The following is a 22,779-nucleotide window of genomic DNA, read 5'->3' as shown; positions in this document are numbered from 1 at the left end:
CAATAGAGGAAGTTTACGAGAGCAGACGGAAATCTGAAAGATGATCCAGAGGAGAAAAAAGAAGTGATTTTGAAATGTAGATGATTTATTTTGCCGAAGGGTCTTTTTCGAATTGTGAAGTGATCTACATGCAATGTGTCAATGGTGATTGAATGAGACCAACCACGCGAGTCACTATTGATGCCTATTTGCAAAATATTATTCGAGCCGGTCTCGTACAGGTATTGTGTCTTGTTGTCAAGAGGAAGGCTCCTTGCATTTCTCATTATTTCCATTTTATTCAATTTTCCTGGATTCTTATGTTTTGGATTGAAAAGTGTGTAACGGAGAATAGTTAAAAAATGGATTGCAAAACTTAGTTTCCAATTACATCATTAGCGATTGGTCCAATTTTTCACCTCTTAGTCTGCTGAGTTGTTATATTGATCAAACTGAGCCTATGCAATAAGTTCAGTCCCTGATTAAGCCAATTGAAGTGAGTTCCATTTGCAGACTCAGCTTCTAAAGTAAGGCATGCTACTCGTCATCAAAAAAAAAAAAAAAAATAAATAAATAAAGAGAATGGAACAATATCGAACATCAATTCCAATTTCTCTATTTGTTGTGGAATCCGTGTTTGCCAATTTCGTTTCCCCATGTTTAGATTAGCCTTCGCGATGAGCATCGAGTAACTTATCTCTACAACCAAAATGGCTCTGGAAGACAAGAAGAAACACAAGAAGCAAAAGCTCATGGACTCAAAGGCTGAGCTAGTTGCCGAGGCCGCAGAGGAAAAAATGAGACAACATCCTCGCGAGGACACTCCCCAGGAAATGGAGATCCATGATGGCGGAGAATTTACTGGCGTGGAAAGATACAACACCACTGCTGAAATCGCTCAAAAGTTGGAAAGCGGCAATAAGAATCCCTTTACAGGTAAATCTTTCTCGCAAAAGTATTTTGATATTCTTACTGTGAGAAGGGATTTGCCTGTTCATGCCCAGAGAGATGAGTTCTTAAGAATCTTCCACTCTACACAAATCATGGTGTTCGTTGGTGAGACCGGTTCCGGTAAGACCACCCAAATCCCTCAATTTGTCCTCTACGATGACATGCCACACCTTCACGGCTCTCTTGTCGCCTGTACCCAACCTAGAAGAGTGGCAGCCATGTCTGTGGCAAAGAGAGTTGCAGAGGAGATGGATGTCGAATTGGGCGGTGAAGTCGGTTACTCCGTGCGTTTTGAAAACAAAACATCTTCTAAAACCATTCTCAAGTATATGACTGACGGTATGTTATTGCGTGAGGCTATGGAGGACCATAATTTGTCAAGATACTCATGTATCATCTTGGATGAAGCGCACGAAAGAACTTTGGCAACGGATATTTTAATGGGTTTGCTTAAACAAGTTACTCTCAGAAGACCAGATTTGAAGATCATTATCATGTCCGCTACTTTGGATGCTGAGAAGTTCCAGAACTATTTCAACGACGCTCCCCTTCTCGCTGTTCCTGGTAGAACCCATCCAGTCGAGATTTACTACACCCCAGAGCATCAAAAGGACTACTTAGATGCTGCCATCAGAACTGTGTTGCAAATCCACGCAACTGAGGATGAAGGTGATGTCTTGTTGTTTCTCACTGGTGAGGAGGAGATCGAGGATGCATGCAGAAAAATTCAGCTCGAGGGAGATGAGCTCATCAGAGAACAAAACTGTGGTCCTATTAAGGTGTATCCATTGTATGGTTCCTTGCCACCCCACCAACAACAGAAGATTTTTGAGCCTGCTCCACAAAATCACAAGCAGGGCGGAAGACCTGGACGTAAGGTCATTGTCTCTACCAATATTGCTGAAACATCCTTGACCATTGATGGTGTTGTCTTCGTCGTCGATCCAGGATTCTCCAAACAAAAAGTCTACAATCCTAGAATCAGAGTCGAGTCTTTGCTCGTCTCTCCAATCTCAAAAGCTTCCGCGCAACAAAGAGCTGGTAGAGCTGGTCGTACTCGTCCAGGTAAGTGCTTCCGGTTGTACACTGAGGAGGCATTTAAGAAAGAGTTGATCGAGCAGCTGTACCCCGAAATTTTGAGAAGTAACTTGGCTTCAACTGTGTTGGAGTTGAAGAAACTTGGAATTGATGACTTGGTTCATTTCGATTTTATGGACCCACCAGCTCCAGAGACAATGATGAGAGCCTTAGAGGAACTCAACTACCTACAGTGTCTCAGTGACGAGGGTGACTTGACGCCCTTGGGACGTCTTGCTTCTCTTTTCCCATTAGATCCAATGTTGGCTGTCATGTTGATTGGTTCGCCTGCTTTCGAGTGTTCGGAAGAGATTCTCACGATAGTCGCTCTTTTGTCTGTTCCTAACGTGTTCGTTCGCCCTGCTTCTGCAAGAAAGAGAGCTGACGAGATCAAGATGAGTTTTGCACACCCAGATGGAGACCATTTGACCTTGCTCAATGTCTACGAAGCATTTAATTCCGACGATGCCCACAATGTTGGCTTGCATCAATGGTGTAGAGACAATTTCTTGTCTTACCGTTCTCTTACCACAGCCAGCAGTGTCAGATCGCAATTGCGCCGTATCATGGAACGCCACGATATTGACTTGAACAGCACAGACTTCGAGAATCCAAACTACTGGGATAACGTTCGTAAAGCATTGGCTGCTGGTTTCTTCATGCAAGTTGCAAAGAAAAAGAGTGGCAATAAGGGTTTCTTGACTGTCAAAGACAACCAGGACGTTTTAATTCACCCGCTGACGGTTTTGTCGAAGGAAAATGAATGGGTGATCTACAATGAGTTTGTGCTTACATCCAAAAACTACATCCGTACCGTTACCAACGTGAGACCTGAGTGGTTGGTAGAGCTTGCACCTAAATACTACGACTTGAGTCATTTTGCCAAAGGTGATGTGAAGCTATCATTGGAGCGTGTTGTCGACCGTGTCGATGCCATGAAGAGAACCAAGAAGAGTAAGAACTAAGTGACTCGTAGTCACGTCCATCAATAAATTCCTGTCCAAAACTTTCGAGACTCCACAGTTCTAGCCAGAGTTGACAGGGCCAACAACATCGACGCGTACACACATGCGTTCAAACTCCGTGCTCAATTCCATTAGCCGATCTTTCCTAGAGATCAATTGCAAAAACGGCCAGTTCTGTGCCCTGTGCACAGTATATATGTACAATATAGAATTCTCCTGAACATAGCGCTTGCCCGAAGCAGCACATCTTCTCTAGTAATATCTGTGCTGAGGATTATAAGTGACAGGCCCTAAGCCAGCGAATGAAATTACCAGAGCAAATCTGTCAATACAAAAAAAAGGAAAGAAAATAAGAAGATCTACAGTTGCATGCTCTCTGTGCCCCGCCTGATCTAGCCTTTGCCATAAATTAGCTTCAACTTGCCTTTTTCGCGATGAGATGCATGGTCCGCCGTTGCATAATTTCGGGCAGTATGCCTGATCCAACTGTTCCCCTTAGCCGCGCTCACAGCATTCTCGTATCGCCGGCTGCAGGACCACTTAATGTGAGAATGGCGCGGAAGACAGCTCTAAATACCCCAACTACTCCCCATAGAACAGGCTCTTTTTTTGTGATCGCTGTCTACTTTATCTAGCTGGAGTCATTCTTTTACTATGGGTCATTATGTGGTATGTATCTTGAGCAATTCTGCTCGCATCTTTGGTGAATACGTGTGGGCGATCCAATTATAGGAGGTGGTTGTTCCTTGAGTCATTGACAATGATGGATTGATTGATTGAGTTGACGTTGGATCATCATGGGATCACTTGATCACAAATATGTACTAACATTCCAGTCGCGTCTCTTCAAGAACCGCGAGATGCGTATTTTGATGTTGGGGCTCGACAATGCTGGTAAAACCACTGTGTTGTACAAACTCAAGCTCGGGAAGACTTCCAAAACGGTGCCTACGGTCGGTTTCAACGTCGAAACCGTGAAATACAAAAACGTGTCCTTTGCGGTCTGGGACTGTGGTGGACAGGAACGTATTCGTCCTTTGTGGAGACACTATTTCACCGGAACGAACGCGTTGATCTACGTGGTAGATTCGTCAGACTGGGACCGTTTGGACGAGTCCAAGACAGAGTTAATGCGCGTGATCTCGGACAAAGAGTTGGCTGGCTGTATGGTTATCGTGTTGGCCAACAAACAAGACATTGATGGTGCCATCAAGCCCAAGGAATTAATTGAACGCTTTAATATGAACTCCCTCAGTCTGGGTCACACTTGGTCTGTTGTTCCCACGATCGCCGTGGATGGAACTGGTCTTCAAGAGACTTTGAACTGGATCTCCAACCACTCCAAGTAAACTCTCCAGAAGTGATTGTACTGATGGGTCTGGCAGCTACCATGATGGTTAGTGTGAGCTGCTTAAGTTTCAAGCTTCTATTTCTCTTCTTTCAATAATTCTATTCAATTTCTATAACGTTACTGACTTGAATGTAGGTCCTCCACTCAGGCGCTCCAGGTGGACACTGCCCCATCAGTCTCTCCGAAGTAAGCCTTTTTAGCCATGTTGGTGAAAAGTCCAGTTTCCACCACACCAACCAATGCCTTGATCTGAGCATGCAACAGCTTTGGGTCCTCGATCTTGCCAAAGTCGGCATCGAGCAAGAAGTTGTTGTTGTCTGTGATAACAGGTCCAGCCTTAGCTGAGCCACCTTGTCTCAAGATCACTTTCGAAGCACCCATTCTAGTCAAATCAGCAGTCACTTTGGCGTATGAGTTTGGCACAATCTCAATAGGAACACCCTTGGTCCATTGCACACCCAAAGCGGCGGACTTCTTTCTGAAGTCAGCAACCACAACAAACTTCTTAGCTGAACCAGCGACAAGTTTTTCCTGGAAGAGACAGGCACCTCCACCCTTGATCAAGTTGAGGCTCTCGTCACATTCATCTGCGCCATCAAAGGCAATGTCCACATCGGGGAACTGTTCAATGGAGCCCAAATTAAGCCCGTTGGAGATGATCAACTGTTTCAGTTGGAATCCGGTTGGAATGCACACAAAGTCGCTCTTGTTGGGCAACTGACCTAGTCTTTCAGCAACATAGACCACGGTGCTACCTGATCCAACACCAATGACCTTGGCGTTCTCTGGGAAATTTTCGTCCACCGCCTTGTAAGCAGCATTCTTCTTTGCTTGCTCCTCCAAAGACAGCATTTTCACGTGAATATATCTGATGGGAGATCTGTGAAGTGTTGAGTAGATAGCTCTGTGCAACATACTGTGGGGGAATGATGGAGAAGTAGACGTTTTATGTGCAGACATGTGCAGCACTAATAGAAGAGGGAGTCCACAAACGTGATTGTAAGATAGAGTGAGGTGTCGACTAGATCGACTCGAAAGTATTTTGGAATTCTAGAATTTGATATTAAGAATTATTTGGCAGTATATCGGTGGCATCATTCGGTGTACTTTCTAATAATGAAGCTCATGTCCTCAATAGTGGCCTCTTGTGGCCCGAGGCCTGGCCCTCAAGGAGTAAACATGATCTTACGAATTTAGCCATTGAAGTAGGAGGAGGAAATAAATCAACGGCAAAATATTTTGAACTTAATTCGCTTGGCTTTGGGGACCTTTGTCGAAGTAAGCATCGTCGTGTATCTAATCCGATTCTTGAAGGTATGATTGATCTCTCTAGAGACTGAATAGTGTGACGCGCAAGGAGGATTGTAAAAACGTACGAAATGTAGCTTTTTGGGCCAATTGACTTTTGCAGCCAGATACTTCATTTCAGTACCGTTAGTTTAAATTGAGTCTCAAGAATGCCTATTGACCCTGGAAGATCCAAATCTTGGCTAAAGACGAGAAAAAAGATCTCAATTGACACTCAACATTTATTCTACACTTTATGATACAATTACGATTCATGAAGTATGCGGGACTGAAACTTGTGACACACATGCTGATCTACTGGCATCATTCCCACTCTTGAATCCTTCCAAAATCTCAAGTTGTAAAAACCAACCATTTACAACAGTGGAATTTACTCAAAAATTAACGTTTCGAAACTTGATACGAACACTTCATCCATACACTGACGATAATTGCAGCCAATACTCCAGATATTCAGCAGTCACTTGCATCACGTGCGCACTGCCACTGGCACCACCCACTATGCATCTCATCTCACACACTTAGTATGGGTGCGCGCGCATATAGTGGAAAAAGACTGGGAGCCACATCCGTGCACCTGTCTTGTCTGCACGCCCGCTATCCGCAGTGCGCACAGTCTTTCACAAAAATTCTTCACAAATTTTCCTTTCTCCATCCATCGACAAGCCACTATGTCTGCCGCAAACAAGATTTTGTCCGAGAACCCAACCGAGTTGGAGTTGCAGGTTTCCCAAGCTTTCCTTGATTTGGAGGCTCAATCTGACTTGAAGGCTGAATTGAGACCTTTGCAATTCAAGTCCATCAAGGAGTTCGACGTGGCCGGCGGTAAGAAGGCTTTGGCCATCTTCGTCCCAGTCCCATCTGTTGCTGCCTACAGAAAGGTCCAGATCAGATTGACCAGAGAGTTGGAGAAGAAGTTCCCAGACAGACACGTTGTTTTCTTGGCCGAGAGAAGAATCTTGCCAAAGCCAGCTAGAAAGTCTCAGAAGCTCCAAAAGAGACCAAGATCCAGAACCTTGACTGCTGTTCACGACAAGATCTTGGAGGACTTGGTTTTCCCAACCGAGATTGTTGGCAAGAGAGTCAGATACGTTGTTGGTGGCCCAAAGGTCCAAAAGGTCTTGTTGGACTCCAAGGACTCTTCTGCTGTTGACTACAAGTTGGAGTCTTTCTCCCAATTGTACAACAAGTTGACCGGTAAGCAAGTTGTTTTCGAAATCCCCGGTGACGTCTACTAAGCGGTTTGGTGGGGCTGTCCCTAATCCTCTCATCTCCCTCGCATCTCAGTCCCTGTGTTTCTAGTGTAGTGGGTCTGAGCGGCAGGGGACCTGTGCGTGCATGGTCTTCTGTTGGCGAACCCTATTGGAAAATGCCCCTGGTGTTTATCTTATAAATAACATTACGATATTTCAATGTAGCTTCATTAGTCCATTCAAGAATGATGGGTTGAATTCGAATTGTCCCACTATTTCTCTTCATGCAAGCAATCTCATAAATGACTCGATTAGTTCTTTTAATCTAATCTAATCTAATCTATATTTTGCGGATGTATGACGTCGGGAAGAGACCCTGTTTGGAGTTGAGCTCTCCCTCAGTCCATCCACTTCCATCAACATCCTCTTGTATTAGCACAATCCTGTCACCAGCAGTGATACTCAACTCGTTGTCTTCTTCAGCGGCGTAATCATAAATGGCCTCCACGTATTGGACCTTTTTAGCACCACGCTTTGGGGCAACAGAGGGACCCTTTCTCTTGCCAGCGTCTTCTTGAATATCAATTTGCAAGTAGCTTGTAGGCACTAGTCCGGTTTGGTCATTTGACTTGCGAACCTCGGTCCATCCGCTACCATCATCTGGCTGTGTAATGAACAAGGCTTCTCCAGCCAACAAACTCAACTCATCATCTCCAGCAGCATCGTATGCATAAGTGGCAGTGGCATTGGTCTTCGTTTCTTGGGTTGCGTTGGTTTTGCTTCTTCTCAAACTGAATATACCGTTAAGAACGCCGCCTCCCGAGGTATTGGTCTTGTTGCTTGTCACAGTGTAAATCGACAGAACGTCATTACTTTGTGTAACGCTCTCGGTTTTAGAATGTTTCGACAGCCCAAAAATACCGAACCGCGATTTCTTCTCCTTCTTTTGCTCCACATAAGAGAGATCTTTGTCGCCTGCGAAATTCTGGATTATCTCAATTTCAATCTCGCTTTTAACACGATTGGAGTCTTCTTTCATGAACTTTTCTAGTAAATACAACACATCATCAAATTTGAGGTCAAATTTTAGATTTGCATGATCCTCGTCTTCTCTCCGTTTCTGGGCGGCCTCCTCTAGTTTCTCCTTGCATGACAATGTTGTCTGCTTGTAGTTTGAATAGGTAGTGAGTGCTTTATTCAAGCGCTTTTTGAGATCAGTCAACTCGGGCTCTTTAACAATGAGAGTCTCGTCATCATGCCAGAAACTGCAGGGAATGAACACAAAGTCAGCGGGCTCACTCCATTGGCAATAGTTGTGTTTGATGAACATTGCAGTGTCTAGCTTTGGATTGTTTTGATCTGCTGTGCTGTCTATCTTCGACAATATCTCCTTCACTTTTTCGTTCGAGTTTCTTTCTATGATGCAAGCGTTCTTCAAGAGCTTGTTCAAAATAGCAACTCTTGTTTCGTTGAGATCTTGAAGATAATCCAACACCTCCGGTAAGTCTTGGAAGAAATATTTATCTTTGAGACTGTTCGCGACACTAATATTAATCAAGTATGCATTCTTGCCAATATTCATGTCGATCTTCTTCTCCTCCAATTTTGCCAGGTACCGCTCGGACAGTGACTTTTCAGTCTTTTGGCGAGCGTTCTCGGTACTTTGACATAGATTATCATAAGCCTTTTTCGCTTTGTTCACATCCTCCTCTGTGTTTTTCTTCTCCGTCAGCAAGTAGTCGTTGATGGCTGTAATGTGACGCATGATTTTGTTCAGCTTGACTTGCAACTTGTCGAGATTGGAGCACACCTTTTCTTGAAGGTCAGCGGCCAAACTGTGTCTCTCTTTGGCAATAGCTTCTGTTTGAGTTAAGACCTCATTCCACAAAACTACAGATGCACTCTCTAGCGATCCCGGGGTAATTTTTGGTTCGTCTCCAACAGACAAATGGGACGAATTGCGTGCCTTTTTGTCGAAATGGCGCTTGCATAGTTCCAGGAGCTTTGTGGAGTACTCTCTCTCGATCATGGCTCTTTCCTTGTAGAACTCATCCAAGTCTGAGAGCCAATTGATTCCGTTGGTCACCCATTTTGATGTTTCCTTGAATGAGTCTTTGAGTTCGCTTCCAATGGATATTTCCTCTAGGGACATTGGGGTTTTTTTGCTTTACTTTGAAGCAGGCGTAGAAGGTGTTAAATTGCGGGGGGTAATAGGAGAACAGCGATAAGAACTCCGCACCTGAGACGGTCTTAAATAGAGATTCAAAAAAATGTTTTATTTTGTAAAGTTGTAGTCGGGACTTGTTTTTGAATTACGTCTTCTGCATTCCTGATTATGACAGATTTGGTGCTACGGATTGACAAAACCCATATGTAGCATGATATAACTGGATGCAATGTTTGTTCGATTGATTTTGACATCAAACTTCGAAGCGGGAGTATCAAAGTGGAAACAAACGAGCTTTTGACAATTCTTAAAATTGTGCTCACCCGAAATCGTGGACATTCAGTGTAGTCTGTACATTTTGGTAGGCTTGACCAAAGAATGTTAATTTCACAAACGAACATTTTAAATTGTGTGTCCTCTAAAAACTAAAAAAAAAAAGGACCGAGAATATCTTACAGCACAGAAGCTCCGATCTCTGAAGTCAAAAAATATTTCTTTATCCGTGGATTGACTCCCATTATTGCATTGATTCTGAAACGCACGTCCCAATAACGCAACAAAGATGATCCTGGATAATGCAATTTAACTCACGAGATTTTTCAGATTTCAGGAAGCGAATAAAATTAACTTATCTCAAATTCAAATTGGTTGAAGCCCTGTTATCATCACTTTGTAAGTACTCCAAACATCCAATGCGTACCAAATCTGACATAATTCAATATCCAAAAATTTCCCCGAAATCGCCAAATATTCCTCAAGTAGCCCTGACGCATTTTTTTCTCTCTCCCCTAAATCTCTTGGTGCATGAACGAGCACCACACTCAGCCTGGAATTGGTTGCGAACTGCGCCTAATCTGAACGAGCTCTTACCTAGAGATACCCACAGTCACAGCCAAAATAAGGCAACAGCAGCCAAATTTCAACAGTCCCAAATCTAAGCCGTATCAATACCAGAAGGACTGGTCCAACTATATTCGCTGATCCGCGGTGCTACTCGTTTATTTCCCGCAAAAGTGAAACAATCCAACCCACCACTTCGCTCCGCTTCCTCTATTTTCCGTAAACGGCTAAGCCGGAACCGCAAAAAGCCTAGAATCCCTAAGCTCAGACTTCTCCGGGAGGTTTTCAAGGACTACAGAGCGCTACGTGTCCCGAGGACTGGGTTCTGGTCCCGGTTCCCTCTGCAGCGATTAGATTCGGGTGGGATGTCCCAGTCAATTGATCGTCAGGCGTGGAGCACAGAAAGTAATAGTGCAGACGAATTGCAAAATGGGGGGACTCAATCGCTGCCACTGCCGTCGCACTCATCTACCCTGTTGAATTTGCAGAACTCCTCAACTCAGATCAATCCTCAGTCAAGACGGCTGCGTTTAATGGGATTTGCTCGCGCTACTCGAGATCACTACATGCCAAAGATATCATCCGTGGCTCAATTGGCTTCCACTGGCGTTTCGAGATCTACTCCAATTGAGTATGACGAGTTGGGGCTGCCTTTGACCTTCCCGAATGGGACTGTTCTTACACTCTTTCCCTCATTCACACGCCCAGTTAGCGCGGATGACTCCCCGACAAAACAAGACGGCTATATGGTCAGCGTGCGTGGCTGGATGTGGTGTCCTGGCTTGATGTCCAGGAAAAATCGACTCGTTCTATCATTAGCTAAACAATTGACCAAAGGCGGTGGCGAGGAGTTGTCGCAAACTGCAATTGAAAAATTGAGCCGAGATACAGCGTCTCTTCTGGAGGCAGAATCAACATCAGACACAGATTCATTTTCTTCCTCATCATTCCGAGAACCCAGTCATTCCAGCTCGAGCTCAATCGATAATCTCATCAAAGAAAGACTAAGTTCTTTTATTGCAACGTCAATTGCAAAGGCAAGCCTCCATTTGGTGGTTGGTTCTGAGGACTCAGCTATGGCTGACAGCTTGGTAAAAGCACAATTATTCACTGATGGTAGAGGTCATTTCGAAAAGGAACTATTTGTTCCTTATAAACCCTCGATAGTTCAAGTGAATGCAACCGTAGATGAATCGGTTTACGCATTTCAGGAAGTAACAATAGTTTCACCTGCTGGATTTGGAATCATCAGTGATATTGATGACACCGTCAAACATACTGGAGTGATTGGTGACAAACGAGAGTTAATGAGCAGGCTTCTTACAGGGCAAATAAGTACTTGGAACATCCCAGCAGTTGTCAAATGGTACCAAGAGATGCTTGCAATGTCAAGCGCGACATTTCATTACGTCTCCAATTCGCCTTGGCAACTCTACAACATAATTCACCAATACTTCGAGTCTGTATGTTTGCCTCCTGGCCTGATCCATTTGAAGCAGTATTCTGGCAATATCATAGCTTCATTGAGGGAGCCCTCGTCTTCACGAAAAAGAAACACCTTAGTCAAAATCTTACGTGATTTTCCGCAAAAAAAGTTTCTTTGCATTGGAGATTCCGGGGAGCATGATTTCGAGGCATATGTAGATCTTGCAAAATCCCACCCAGGCCGGATTTTGCTGATATACATACGTGCTATCCCGGGTTCTTTCTCGCTAATCGATGATCGGGCAATTCTCACAAAACTCCAATGGATGACTTCTGAATGGAAACGGCGCGAAGCATCCAAGGCTTCGGTGAAAAAATCCACTTCCGACGCAGATCTTATCGACCTTGACCTGGATAATAAGTCTCAAGTCTCAATTTCCAGATCGCAGAAATTGCCGCCACTTGTTCCCAAGAAGCCAATTGCATTGAGATCACAAAGTGTGAAAACTCCTCCTCCAATCCCTGAACGGATAAGTCGACCCATGAGCAATCCTCAATTGAGTTCCAGAAATACTCTGTGTGAACCTGAAGAGGAACAGACGGATGAACGACCACCCACCCCTCCTCCAAGACCTACGAAATTCGCACAGGTAGATTTTGAGCCTGTAAATAATGAATTCAGGAATTTCAACACTCTTTTTGGGGTCAGAGATGACTTCGAGTTGGAGGAGGTTGACGAGTTGGGAGCTCTTTGGATCGAAAAGCTCAGTATAGCATTGCACGAACTTGAAAACACAGGAACAACAGTCGAGTTTTTCGAAGATGGAGATGAGGAATTTTTCAAATCGTCCTTGGAGAGTTTGAGTTCAGGATCGAAAGTTTAATAATAAGTTATTGTAAATATGTTAGCTTTTTACAAGCAATCAATCGTGCTTCATTGCAAAATTAGCGGTTTTATCAAATTGATTCTATGATACAAAATTGAGCATGCGAGCTCTCTCTTATAGAAGTGAGACAATAAGCCTCATGAAAACGAGTAGGCACTAGCGAATCTCGATACATTTATGCAGTTGTGTCAGACCTAGGCCTCGACAGGATTCTCCAAAGGTTCTGGAGCACTTGGCTGAGCAAAATCGTTGAACAGCTCTCCATCACCGTAATCCTTGAACTCTCCGCTGTCCTCAGGAAGAGCCTTTCTAAACTCAGAAAGGTCCATTTCATCACCCTGATCGTTGTCTTCCTCTTGGTAGAACTTGTCAGCATACTTCTTCAAGATAATTTCTCTTCCAGTCAATGGAATCTTTCCTGACTGTAATTCCTTCTTTCTCTCCTCCTCTCTCTTGGCCCTCTGTTTCAACTTCCAGACCTTAAATGTGTCTAGAGTGATAGGGGTGAACTTAGATTTGTCTAACTTGCCTCTCTCCATCTCAATAAACTCTTCTAGAGTGATCTTAGGAGCGGACTCGTTGGCCAACCTCTCGAGTCTCTTCTGCTCCTTAGTCTTCAACACGAATCCAGGAGGCAAAGAGTGTTTGTACATACACTCGTTACCACCGTTCGGACAGACCCAGAACCAACCGTATTTGTCGTTTTCCACCGCATCGATGAAAAATTTACAGACCTTGTCTGTGGTGGTCTTGGGGTTTCCGTGCTTGGACATAATGACCTTTCTCAACTTCTCCTCATCCCAACTGTCCATGGTATCCTCTTCCTTCTCTGCTCTAGCATCCGTGTACAAGTCCTTCTTGGCGTCCTTTCTGCCAATCTCGGGATCGTGCGAGAACTTACACTTGGTGCCCTTGTTACACACACCTTGCCTGAAAAACTCACATAGAACGGATTTGGGGTCGACACCAAAGGGAACCTTGGGCTGGACAATACCAAGCAGCGCGGCGGCTTCTTTCTTGGCGAGCTCGGCGGCTTTCTTTTCCTCGGCTTCTCTCTTTTTGTCGGCCTCTCTCTTTTTGGCCAACCCTCCATCTGCACCCATTTTCATTTGACTGATGGCATTCTGGACCTTCTTGGACTTGTTTTTGTTTTTCATACCGAAGCCTTTGTCTTCCGCGGCCTTGGCTTTCGCCTTGGCTTTGTTTTTGTCCACTGGCGCTTGCTTCTTTTTTGGAGGCATGTTTGATGTGGTGGTTTTTTTCACTCTATCTCAAATTTCAGGCCTCTATTCAGTCCATTCTGCTGTGCGTCACTGTACATAAGCATGGCCCCGAACTTCGAAAGCAAGACATTAAGAACTTGCAATTGCAAAAAAATAATTTTTTGCTGGACTTATATTCAAATGGTAGAAAAAAATACAGATTCTTGTAGCAATCATTATGATCCTTTCAAATTTGTCAACTACCGAGATTAAATTATGTACATCTTTTTTCAGACCATACTGAACAAGCTATGCTGTTTTCGTCAAATTGTCAATTAGCCGCGGCGGTTCCGCTTTCTTGCACTTAGAATATGATCAAATCTCTTCGACTCGGAAGCTCTCGATTCTGGCGACAAGATAGTGTCTTGCGGACTGTTGCTCTTGAAATTGGCGAGATTGGGTGTATTCGGCACAGAGCTCTTGGATGGTGTGGCAGGACTTGCCAGCTCAAATATACTGCTACTCTGCTGAGCTGGTGTCGATATTGCATCAGTCTTCGTTTTGACAAAGCGACTATGTCTAAACGGAATATAGGACCGTTTCGAAGGTGCAATGTCATTGCGGCCAGAGGCGACTGGAGACCCGATGGTCTCAGACAAACCGCTCTTGAATGATGCATTCGATTGTGTGCGTGCCAATATCTGGTTGAGAATCACCAAAGCTTTCTTATCGTAAACTTGTGGCACAGAATCAATTCCATCAACAGGTGACATCATATCGCTCGAACTGCTCGTTTTGGTATCAACTGATACACTGTGAACATGTTGGCTTTTGACTCTACCACTACCATTGACTCCAAGCAGTGCTCTTTGCTCAGAAGGTTTGGTGAAGAATGAGTCAAAATCATCCAAAGCCGCCCACATATTACTCAATGACGCGGGCGGTTCTTCTACGTTCATAGATGAAGTGTCCACAAAGTCCCGTTCTGGAGCCCGATAGTCATCCATGAGGAACTGGATCTGTTCCGTATCCACATGATCTATCATCTTTTCATCAACAACAGTAGATGAAGTGATGCATGTCGCGAAAACCGCATGAACATTATGCCTGGTCTTTGAGGCTGTGACGGCTGGCATGGGCACAGCCCATCCACTAGAGTCTGGAATGCCGAATAACGTTGCTGTCTGCTCATATTCTTTACGCATCGATGGGTTTCCCATGCTCATTCTCAATATGTCTTTATCGAGTTGTGAGCCGGAAATTGCAACAGCCTCATCGATTACTTCCAAGGCTTGTTCAGCGTGTTCAGTGAGCAAAAGTCTGAGTAAAGGTGCAATTAAGTCTGCTCCGATTCCCATGAATTCTTCTTTCTGCCAATTCACAATCGGGAAGATTAGTTTCAAAATTGAGAGAGTCTCTATTTTCACCCATGAGATCTTGTTCGACAAAAAATTCAAGAGTAGTACGAGTGCTTGGAATTCATACTCCGGGAAGAAACAGTTTCTTACAGCAAACACTATTTGCTTTAAGAAGTCCTTCTTCAATCTGAATTTATTTTTGGCGAGCGAGTCCAAAATTTTCGACAATCCAGGCTTATTGCAAAGGCTGGCCATCTGACTTACTAAAGATGCTGCTTCTTCAACCTCTGGACTAATTGATTTTTCATCCAAAGCATGTAGAAACCTTGGTAAATTAGCAATGACTGTTATGAACAAACGGTTTTCGCCAGAGCCAATCACTTCACTATCCTTGAGTTTCGTGAGCCTGTCAAGAAATTTGATTGTCGGGCCCCATGCTGTACTCGAACGTAATCCAACTATGATAGTTTCCTGCAAACCAACAAACTTACCATCCCACTTGGGTGGGAAAGTAGCTAGAAGACATGAAATTGTGTCTTGTGAGTCAAGATCAATCTTAGAAACAAATTTGGACATTGTCGAGATAGTTTCGATGAATTCGTGCTCATGAATTGTGCTGAGACATGCGACACTGGCCCAAAACAATTGCGGAAAGTTGATCAACTTTTCACAGTCTAGTTCAGCAGTAATTGCATTTAGTGTCATTAGAATTTGCATCGCAAATCCTTGAATATCTACAGACTCATCAGCGATTGTATTTGAGAGTCTGTGTAACATGTCCTTCAACATTGGCTGATCCAAAAAGGAAAGAAGAGATCTGAACAATTGAAATGAGCGACAAGCAATATGTCTAACGGCACAAGAAGTCGCCCACTTCAATGACACATGACTCCAGTCTTTCTGAAGCGTAGGGAAAGATGGTGTGAAGAGTTCTAAGATAGTCCTCACTGTAGTATCCATATTTTTGGGTGTGATTCCACCATTCTTCTCTCCATTGAGATCATCGTAGACCCACAAATGAGACACATGATTCTTGCTTCTCAAAGTGTTCATAACCTGAAGCGATTTCGGATTGTTTGGCGCAATCGATTGAGTCAAGTGGATGAGCAATGATATAGCTTGTTCTTGTATGAGAGGAAGGTAGTGATCTAGCAAAGAAAAACTTATGTGAAGCAAAAGAGGCAAATTTTGGAACGCCAGTCCACGATTAGCACGGAATAAATCCACTAAGAACACCATCGAAAGCTGACCCAAGGAAAATGGAGATTCTTTTGTATCAACAGACAAAACCTTAGAAATATTTGCAGTGTAAGGAAAAACATTAGGCTCGAAATCAGGTACGATACCAGAGGACGCGGTGGGGACCATCGCCTTAGGCAGCAAATTTGACACTAGTTTGTCAATAATCTCAGAGGAATCTGGTCTAGAAAATACGAGATAGGCCACAATCTGTCGTGAATGAGCCACAAACTCCGAACTTTTCCGCTTCAAACACTGATCAATGATGAAGTCGAAAATAATGCTGAAGTTCTCTGTATTAGTGCCAAGAGCTACCCACAAGGCTTGGATTTCACTGGAAAGATCCTTGCTGAACTTCACACTAAGTTCGAACAAATTGTTAAGAATCATCAATGAGCCCAGATCAAGTAGCAGTTCTACGAGAAGGGCGCTTGTGCTATCTTTGACATTTGGAGAACCCTCAGACGGTTCGTGTGGAACATACTTCAATTTTATTGTTTGAAGCCACGTCACCAAGCATGACATGATGTCCTTTCTGGTAGAGGTGTCGACGCAAAGAGAGAATTTGCTCATGTAGCTGATGATATTGTACGCTTCGTCGCCATGTGTAGATGCAAATTGCACGGCAATGTCAACAAGCGCTTTCTTGTAAATCATCATGGTGGAGGAGCAGACTGTTTCCGTGACTGGCTCAGTGCTGTTAGTCTTGTAGAACTCTGTTTCAATATACTTAATGCAAGTCACTGCCGCAAAGCGAATTTCGAAATTGTCGCTTCCGATTAAGAAAAGACAAACGCAGAACATGTCGCACGGTATACGATCCATTCTTCTCTTCTTGATAAATGAATCCACAAGCAATGTGAAGTAGACCTCACGAACACGCAAAGAACTCTTCGGCGAGTAGCATTGTGCTAAAGCCTCTTCAAAAATCTCATCGTTGTTAATGTTAGAAGCCAAAATATTATTGAGAGCCGTTTTGCCGATCTCTTGAATTTTCGAATCTTTGGAACCTAAAATCTCATTAACCCATCTCATCATTGACTTAATGTCAAAAGAAATTAACGCAATCTTTTGAGGTGCCGTCAACGTTTGTATGAGGTTACCCGAACAGATTGTTGCCATGCAGCTCAAAGCAGAGATCTGAAAAGACTTTCTGCCATAGTCCAAGCTTGCAATCATGGCCTCAGGCTCTTTTGATAGCTGGGCTTTCTTCGTCATGATATTAAACCTCTCCTCGAGAAGAGTACGTGAATCACCAAAGCCACACCATTCCTGCAAAAAATTGAAACAACCGATACGAGCTTCGAATGGTAACCAGCGGTTTAAATCAGCCTTATCCTTCAAGCCAATGTACACATTCTCCAAAAGACAGCTGAAATAGTGGCGGAGACGTTGAAATTCGGGCAGTATTTGAATCATTGGAAGAGAAAGAAACTTTTTCACGTTCTTGATAATGTTGACCAAGTTGGCAAGCGTCACTTCATCTGCATAAAAAATAGAATTTGATCTGAGTCTGTAAGTGATAATGCTTAAAATTTGCACGACTTCGATGCGAACCAAATCTTCACCGCTATCTCTCTTTTTCAAGTCCATGTTCCAGTCTGCCATTGATTCCAGTAGATTTTCGGTGAGAGTGCGACAAATATTGATGTTCACGGAGCTCAATCCAGCAACAACAGCTTCACGAACCATGCTCAGAGAAGCTTTCAACAATGGTAAAACCATCCGAAACACTGATTTTGCACTTGTGATCTTTTGGTACTGAATATACATTGGCAATGACTTTTTCCGTCCATGATTAGGTTGCAGAGGTATAGATATGACCTGATCATTCGTAGAAGTCAATGAACAACATGCAAATATCAAATACAACTTCCACTGATTAATGATGAGTTCGGGTGGCACTACACTGGTTTGGCGTGCAAAAAGTGAAGTAGTATATGACTTGAAGTTCTCCGAGTACGCTACCACAAGCTCATGCATTTGAACCAATCTGAAACAAACAATGGAGCGACATAATGCCACAGCAATAGGGCATGTTTCAAAAAGATTGTCAAGGAGAGAAGGATAGATGCGAAACCAAATCGTCGAATCAATGCTGTTTTCTGATGAGGCGAATTTGAAAAGAAGGCCTTTTTTACTCTTGATTTTACTCAATCGAGCTTTTTCGGGAGCGCTGATTTCTTTCTTCAATGGTTTAAGCAAATCCAATAGGTCGATGTTATCAATGACTCGTATAAGCCGAGAACCTTCATCTGCGACATATTTTGATGAAGTCCTTGAATGGCCTTTGGGAACGCTAACCACCGGTACATCGGCTATTCTACCATTCTTGTCGGTGCTATCGTAAATGGATTGATCAAATTGCTCGACTATTCTTAGGATAGTCACAGCACATTGGCGCACGCGACTGTCGCCAGAACAAAGAAAGAAAAGCCCATTTCCTTCGACGGATTCAATGACGGTCACAATTGTCTTCCATTCGAGTTCTTCGTAAGGCTTAAGTTTGTTTGCCGGATCATCAAGGTTTGTCAAATCGGGCGCCTTGTAATTGATTTGATATAGATCGTTCAACGCCTCGTCCCCTATTAAGCTGTCTCTCTCAGAATCTTCCGTAGGAGTTGAGTTTGCTTCGGAAAACTGGCGAAGCCAACACTTTAACAACTCAACATAGATTCTCAACAATCGGAGAAAGCTATTCGAATTGAAAAAATGAGAATCATATGACTGACCAGGTTTCTCTGTCAATCTGAAAGCTATGCGAGCGTAGATATTTATGAGATTTCCTGCATTTCTGTGGGAAGCTAATTTTGCTAAAGATCTCAAAGACGCTGACGCTATAAATGGGTCTTGATGAATCGAGTTTCTTATCAAAATCTCCACAAGCGATTGGAAAGAAAGATCTAATTGAGCTTTCAGATTCTTGTCAGCAAGAATAGGCGCAATAGACCATGCCGAGGCATCGAGGAGAGAGACAAATAAATCGTTTGAAGAGTTCTTCAGACTTTGAGAGAAATCAAGACCGAAATTGAAATTTGAAATGGAGGAAAATGATTTTGATACAGTCATGTTATCCGAAGCAGACTCATTTTTGGTCCAACTGGTCACCCCGCATTGACTATCTAAGAGCTTCAACAAAGTAGTGAAGTTCTTGTAGATTTCTTCATGAGTAGCAAAATTCTCAAGACCGCGATAGTCGGACATGATCTTATTTTGCTTCATAAAAGAACTTTCTTTCAACAACAGTGACAAAACGTTAGGAAAGGTGCTCTTCTGTTGATTATCCTCTTCCTCGATACCAAAAACATCAAGCATTTTATCCAAGACTTCATCCGAAGGAAATTCAGGCTTTGCACCAGTTTTATGATCTTTTAGGCAAAGCATGTAGGAGTTGATGACAATGATCAATTTCTCAGGAGATATACCTTCGAGAGTTGAATTGGGAAAGCAAGACCGGAGAATTCGTAAAATGACATTTTCAAGCACATAATTGTAATGTTGATAGCCAACAACACGAATGATCTCACATAAGCCATTAATTAACTGATTATCAAGGACAATCCATTGTTGCTTTCTACCAGAAACATTAGGTCCGAAAAACAAAAGATCAAATAAGCTGTCTAATCGCTTGACGGTGTTATTCAATGTATCTGGCAAACGGTTGATATACACCCAAACTAGCCTGGAGGCACAAACAACCAATTTTGTTTTTGAGCTAGTGTCTACCTTCGGCTTGAGTCTCACCGCGTTACTTTCGATTAAGCGGAACCAATTCTGAGAGAAGAGGTCTTTAGAACTCACAGAGATAGCTGAAGTCATGAGTGTGAGCAGAGTATCCCAATCGTTATTTTCACCAGATCCATAGGCGTTTGGTGCAGAATAAGAGATGGAACTTGTGCTTTGCGAGTTCGAAGAGGCTTGCCACAAACGGAAAGATTTGTTGTATATTTGGCCAATAGCTTCGACCCACAAGGGATGGTTGGCCTCCGCGGTTAGTTTTGGAGCCAAAGGTAGAATCAAGTTGCTTAGGACATCTGCATAAGCGTAGACCACAGTGTGACTTGTCGAGTTGCAGAAGAATTTTGTCAAGGACTGAATGAATTCAGCACTTTCCTCGAATTTTTCCAATGGATAGTTGGTAAGCTTCAAGCAACGCATACCATGAATGAGTAAATGTAGTCTAGGTTCTTCATCATACGGAACCACAGCAGGGACCTTTTCTAAATCGGCAATGAAACGATCGCTGACTTGAAGAAATCTCTTCTCGGACATGTATCCTAGAAGTTCCGCAAACAAATTCCAATTTGCCAGTCTTACAAATGACTCACTAGTTGCTATTGGATCAGTGGTTTTCAACTGATTATAGACAATCTCTTCAAGCTTGTTGCTTAGATCCAGACCCATTGCGTGAGAAGATATTTGTCGAACAACTTCAATGAGAACTCGACACAATATGTAAATCGAGGCCAAAGATTTTCTTTCTGCTTGTATAGCTGTAGCTCTAGCCCGCACTGCTTCTTCTTCGTAGAATTGCTTCTGTCGAGAAGCGTCATTATTTGATAGGGATCTGTCTGAGTTTGGGCGAATGAAAGAACTCAGTCTTTCGATCATGGGGACAACAGACGCTGACGCATTCCGCTTATGAGATGGTTTTTGGGGACTCTTCCTCCGAATGAGACTCAAACTTCTTTTGCTCCGATTCGATGTCTGTTGTGAGAGTGCCGTTGGTATTGGCAGATTTGAATTGACAGGCTCAGCCTTTGAGTCCCTATTAATCTCAATTGAAGACGAACGGGCAATGTCCATAATCCGTTCAACCTCACCGTACGCCATTGAAGCGACTTCACTTTTCGATTTTCTCCAGTACATGACACTGTCAATGACAGGTTTCGGCTTTCGCTTTGCAATGTAGCCAAGAGAGGCGATCATATTATCGAACTGAGGATCGACGCCCTCGGCTAGAATATCCAAAATCGGAGGCTCACGGTCCAAAGGACAATCTATAAATCGATTCAATTTACGTTCAGCATGTCGAACAAATTGGGTGAAGAGGATATGCAATGAGTATTCCGCGGGGTTTTTCATCTCCGTCGCAATAAGTTTCCGCATTTGAGAGAATTCTTTGCCCTGCGACAATGCGAGACGCAGAGGTTTTGATGATAAAGGAGAGGGTAGTTGTGGAGACGGTTCTAGCCTGCTAGAAATTTGTATAGGAACACCGGCGAAGGCTCGAGAACTCGAATTTTGGATGGGAGTATCTAGCTCAATGCCACCAAGAGGAGTCGCATCGACCGGGATTCCATCGACCGTATAGGGAACATCGTTCATTTGTGCATCTTGATCGATCATGGGGGCACCTTCGAGTTCTGGAAGGCTGTGAATTGTCAGCAAGAGGGGTCCTTCAGCTAGGCGAGGAGCGTTTTGATCTTCCACACGTAGCTGTTCCATGTTCAATCGTAGATCTTCGGCATGTTGTTCTAGGCGATTTAAATTAGAAATACCCATCCCGTTGTTTCGTACTGAGAGCATAAATGCGTCGGAATTATTGTAGAAGTCGCTGTTGGGAAGAGCCAGATCCGACTCTCCAAAGAGAGACACACCGTTGCCTGAACGAGTCACTCCCAACCCTACAAAATCAGGTCCTTCTGTATCCTCGTCTTTCTCTTCCAAAACCTGCTTGATGCTGTCGGCGCCAAAGGGCGAATTCTGGGCCAACGGGCTCCCCAAGCGTGGTTGATGCTTGCGCGGATCGTCGAAAATGCTAACTTTGGGCATTTCAGGGGTCTTTTTGGTGAATTGACCAGTCTTCTCCTGGGGAGTACCTCCAAACTTGAAGACACTACTTGCCTCCTCTACGGAATTGTCTACAGAACTATATCCCGGCCACAGAGAGGCCTGCGTCGGCGTGGAATCACACGCCTGGCCAGTATTTTGGTCATCAGAATGATCAGATCGATCCGCTTTTGTGGGAGACTCAAGGAAATCAGGATAAGCAGCTTGCGACGGCGACTGGTCGGCCGCGCCATTGATGGTCTCATGGTTGGCCCTATTCTCAATGGCCGTCTGATGGAATTGCAGCTGGATCTCCTGTAGCTCATGTTGAGCGTACATCGGCTGTTCTAGAGCAGGGATCTCTATCATGGCGGAACACGGAGATGGGCTTCTATACTTTTTTCAGCAAGATTCACAGATGAGAGAAGGGGCGGGTCGGATAACGTGTATGCCTGGAGATGTGTGCAGAAGTGAATAGGTGTATGTTTTCGTATTGAGGCCTCAAAGTGTGGAGCTGATCTGTATGTTTGTATGGGAAGCGCGGCTTGAATGTAGGGCAACTTCAGGGGGAGAACAATGGCTGAAGGAGTGAGGCAAGATGAAAATTTTGATTTTTATTGTTCATTGGAAAACCATGAATTGAATTTATTTGTTGAATGTTTTTTTATTTTTGATTACTACGATATGTGGTGATACTGGAGACTTACTGTGTGATTGAGATTTGATGTGGATTGAATGTAGTCTTGAAACAATCTTTGAGATGAGACTTGGTAGAATCTACAGTTTTTGAAGCAATAACATTTCTATTTTCATTCATAAAGTTTAGATTCCGACAATGTTTGATGTATTCTTACGGGAATACGAGGTATCACTCTCGTAGAACAGTGGAGAAGACACGGCATGATTTAGACCAAGAAAGACTTCTTTTGGTGCGTTTAAAATTTTGAATCTTTTTTGACCGTTTTGTTTCCTCGACCTGTTGTCCATGTAAATACTGAAGCAGACATCAAATCAAGAGCGACAATTCAATGCCAATCCAAATAAAAAAAAAAAAGAAAACTTAAG

At 43.5% G+C, this 22,779-nt stretch overlaps 8 protein-coding genes across 8 annotated transcripts; 4 read left to right on the top strand and 4 right to left on the bottom strand.

Moving 5' to 3' along the window:
• Nucleotides 1–689: 689 nt before the first annotated feature.
• On the top strand, nucleotides 690–2,972 carry PUMCH_004964 (uncharacterized protein; the record flags this gene model as incomplete). Its single annotated transcript, XM_063023879.1, has 1 exon — nucleotides 690–2,972. The coding sequence occupies one exon, from the start codon at nucleotides 690–692 to the stop codon at nucleotides 2,970–2,972; it is 2,283 nt and encodes a 760-aa protein (XP_062879949.1).
• Nucleotides 2,973–3,769: 797 nt separating this feature from the next.
• PUMCH_004963 (uncharacterized protein) lies at nucleotides 3,770–4,321 on the top strand (the record flags this gene model as incomplete). The annotated part of the gene is made up of 1 exon (XM_063023878.1): nucleotides 3,770–4,321. One exon carries the CDS (start codon nucleotides 3,770–3,772, stop codon nucleotides 4,319–4,321), a length of 552 nt encoding a protein of 183 aa, XP_062879948.1.
• Nucleotides 4,322–4,467: 146 nt separating this feature from the next.
• Nucleotides 4,468–5,283, bottom strand: PUMCH_004962 (uncharacterized protein; the record flags this gene model as incomplete). Its single annotated transcript, XM_063023877.1, has 1 exon — nucleotides 4,468–5,283. The coding sequence occupies one exon, from the start codon at nucleotides 5,281–5,283 to the stop codon at nucleotides 4,468–4,470; it is 816 nt and encodes a 271-aa protein (XP_062879947.1).
• A 1,019-nt stretch (nucleotides 5,284–6,302) lies between these two features.
• On the top strand, nucleotides 6,303–6,869 carry PUMCH_004961 (uncharacterized protein; the record flags this gene model as incomplete). The annotated part of the gene is made up of 1 exon (XM_063023876.1): nucleotides 6,303–6,869. The coding sequence occupies one exon, from the start codon at nucleotides 6,303–6,305 to the stop codon at nucleotides 6,867–6,869; it is 567 nt and encodes a 188-aa protein (XP_062879946.1).
• Nucleotides 6,870–7,164: 295 nt separating this feature from the next.
• Nucleotides 7,165–8,976, bottom strand: PUMCH_004960 (uncharacterized protein; the record flags this gene model as incomplete). The annotated part of the gene is made up of 1 exon (XM_063023875.1): nucleotides 7,165–8,976. One exon carries the CDS (start codon nucleotides 8,974–8,976, stop codon nucleotides 7,165–7,167), a length of 1,812 nt encoding a protein of 603 aa, XP_062879945.1.
• A 1,220-nt stretch (nucleotides 8,977–10,196) lies between these two features.
• PUMCH_004959 (uncharacterized protein) lies at nucleotides 10,197–12,140 on the top strand (the record flags this gene model as incomplete). The annotated part of the gene is made up of 1 exon (XM_063023874.1): nucleotides 10,197–12,140. The coding sequence occupies one exon, from the start codon at nucleotides 10,197–10,199 to the stop codon at nucleotides 12,138–12,140; it is 1,944 nt and encodes a 647-aa protein (XP_062879944.1).
• Nucleotides 12,141–12,337: 197 nt separating this feature from the next.
• PUMCH_004958 (uncharacterized protein) lies at nucleotides 12,338–13,384 on the bottom strand (the record flags this gene model as incomplete). Its single annotated transcript, XM_063023873.1, has 1 exon — nucleotides 12,338–13,384. The coding sequence occupies one exon, from the start codon at nucleotides 13,382–13,384 to the stop codon at nucleotides 12,338–12,340; it is 1,047 nt and encodes a 348-aa protein (XP_062879943.1).
• Nucleotides 13,385–13,680: 296 nt separating this feature from the next.
• On the bottom strand, nucleotides 13,681–22,083 carry PUMCH_004957 (uncharacterized protein; the record flags this gene model as incomplete). The annotated part of the gene is made up of 1 exon (XM_063023872.1): nucleotides 13,681–22,083. The coding sequence occupies one exon, from the start codon at nucleotides 22,081–22,083 to the stop codon at nucleotides 13,681–13,683; it is 8,403 nt and encodes a 2,800-aa protein (XP_062879942.1).
• Between the last annotated feature and the right edge of the window lie 696 nt (nucleotides 22,084–22,779).

The sequence above is a fragment of the Australozyma saopauloensis genome, chromosome 7 (assembly GCF_035610405.1).
Source record: "Australozyma saopauloensis chromosome 7, complete sequence".
NCBI classification, from domain to species: Eukaryota; Fungi; Ascomycota; class Pichiomycetes; order Serinales; family Metschnikowiaceae; genus Australozyma; species Australozyma saopauloensis.
The sequence above is the reverse complement of the archived record's forward strand: the minus strand, read 5'-3'. Positions and strand labels throughout refer to the sequence as shown.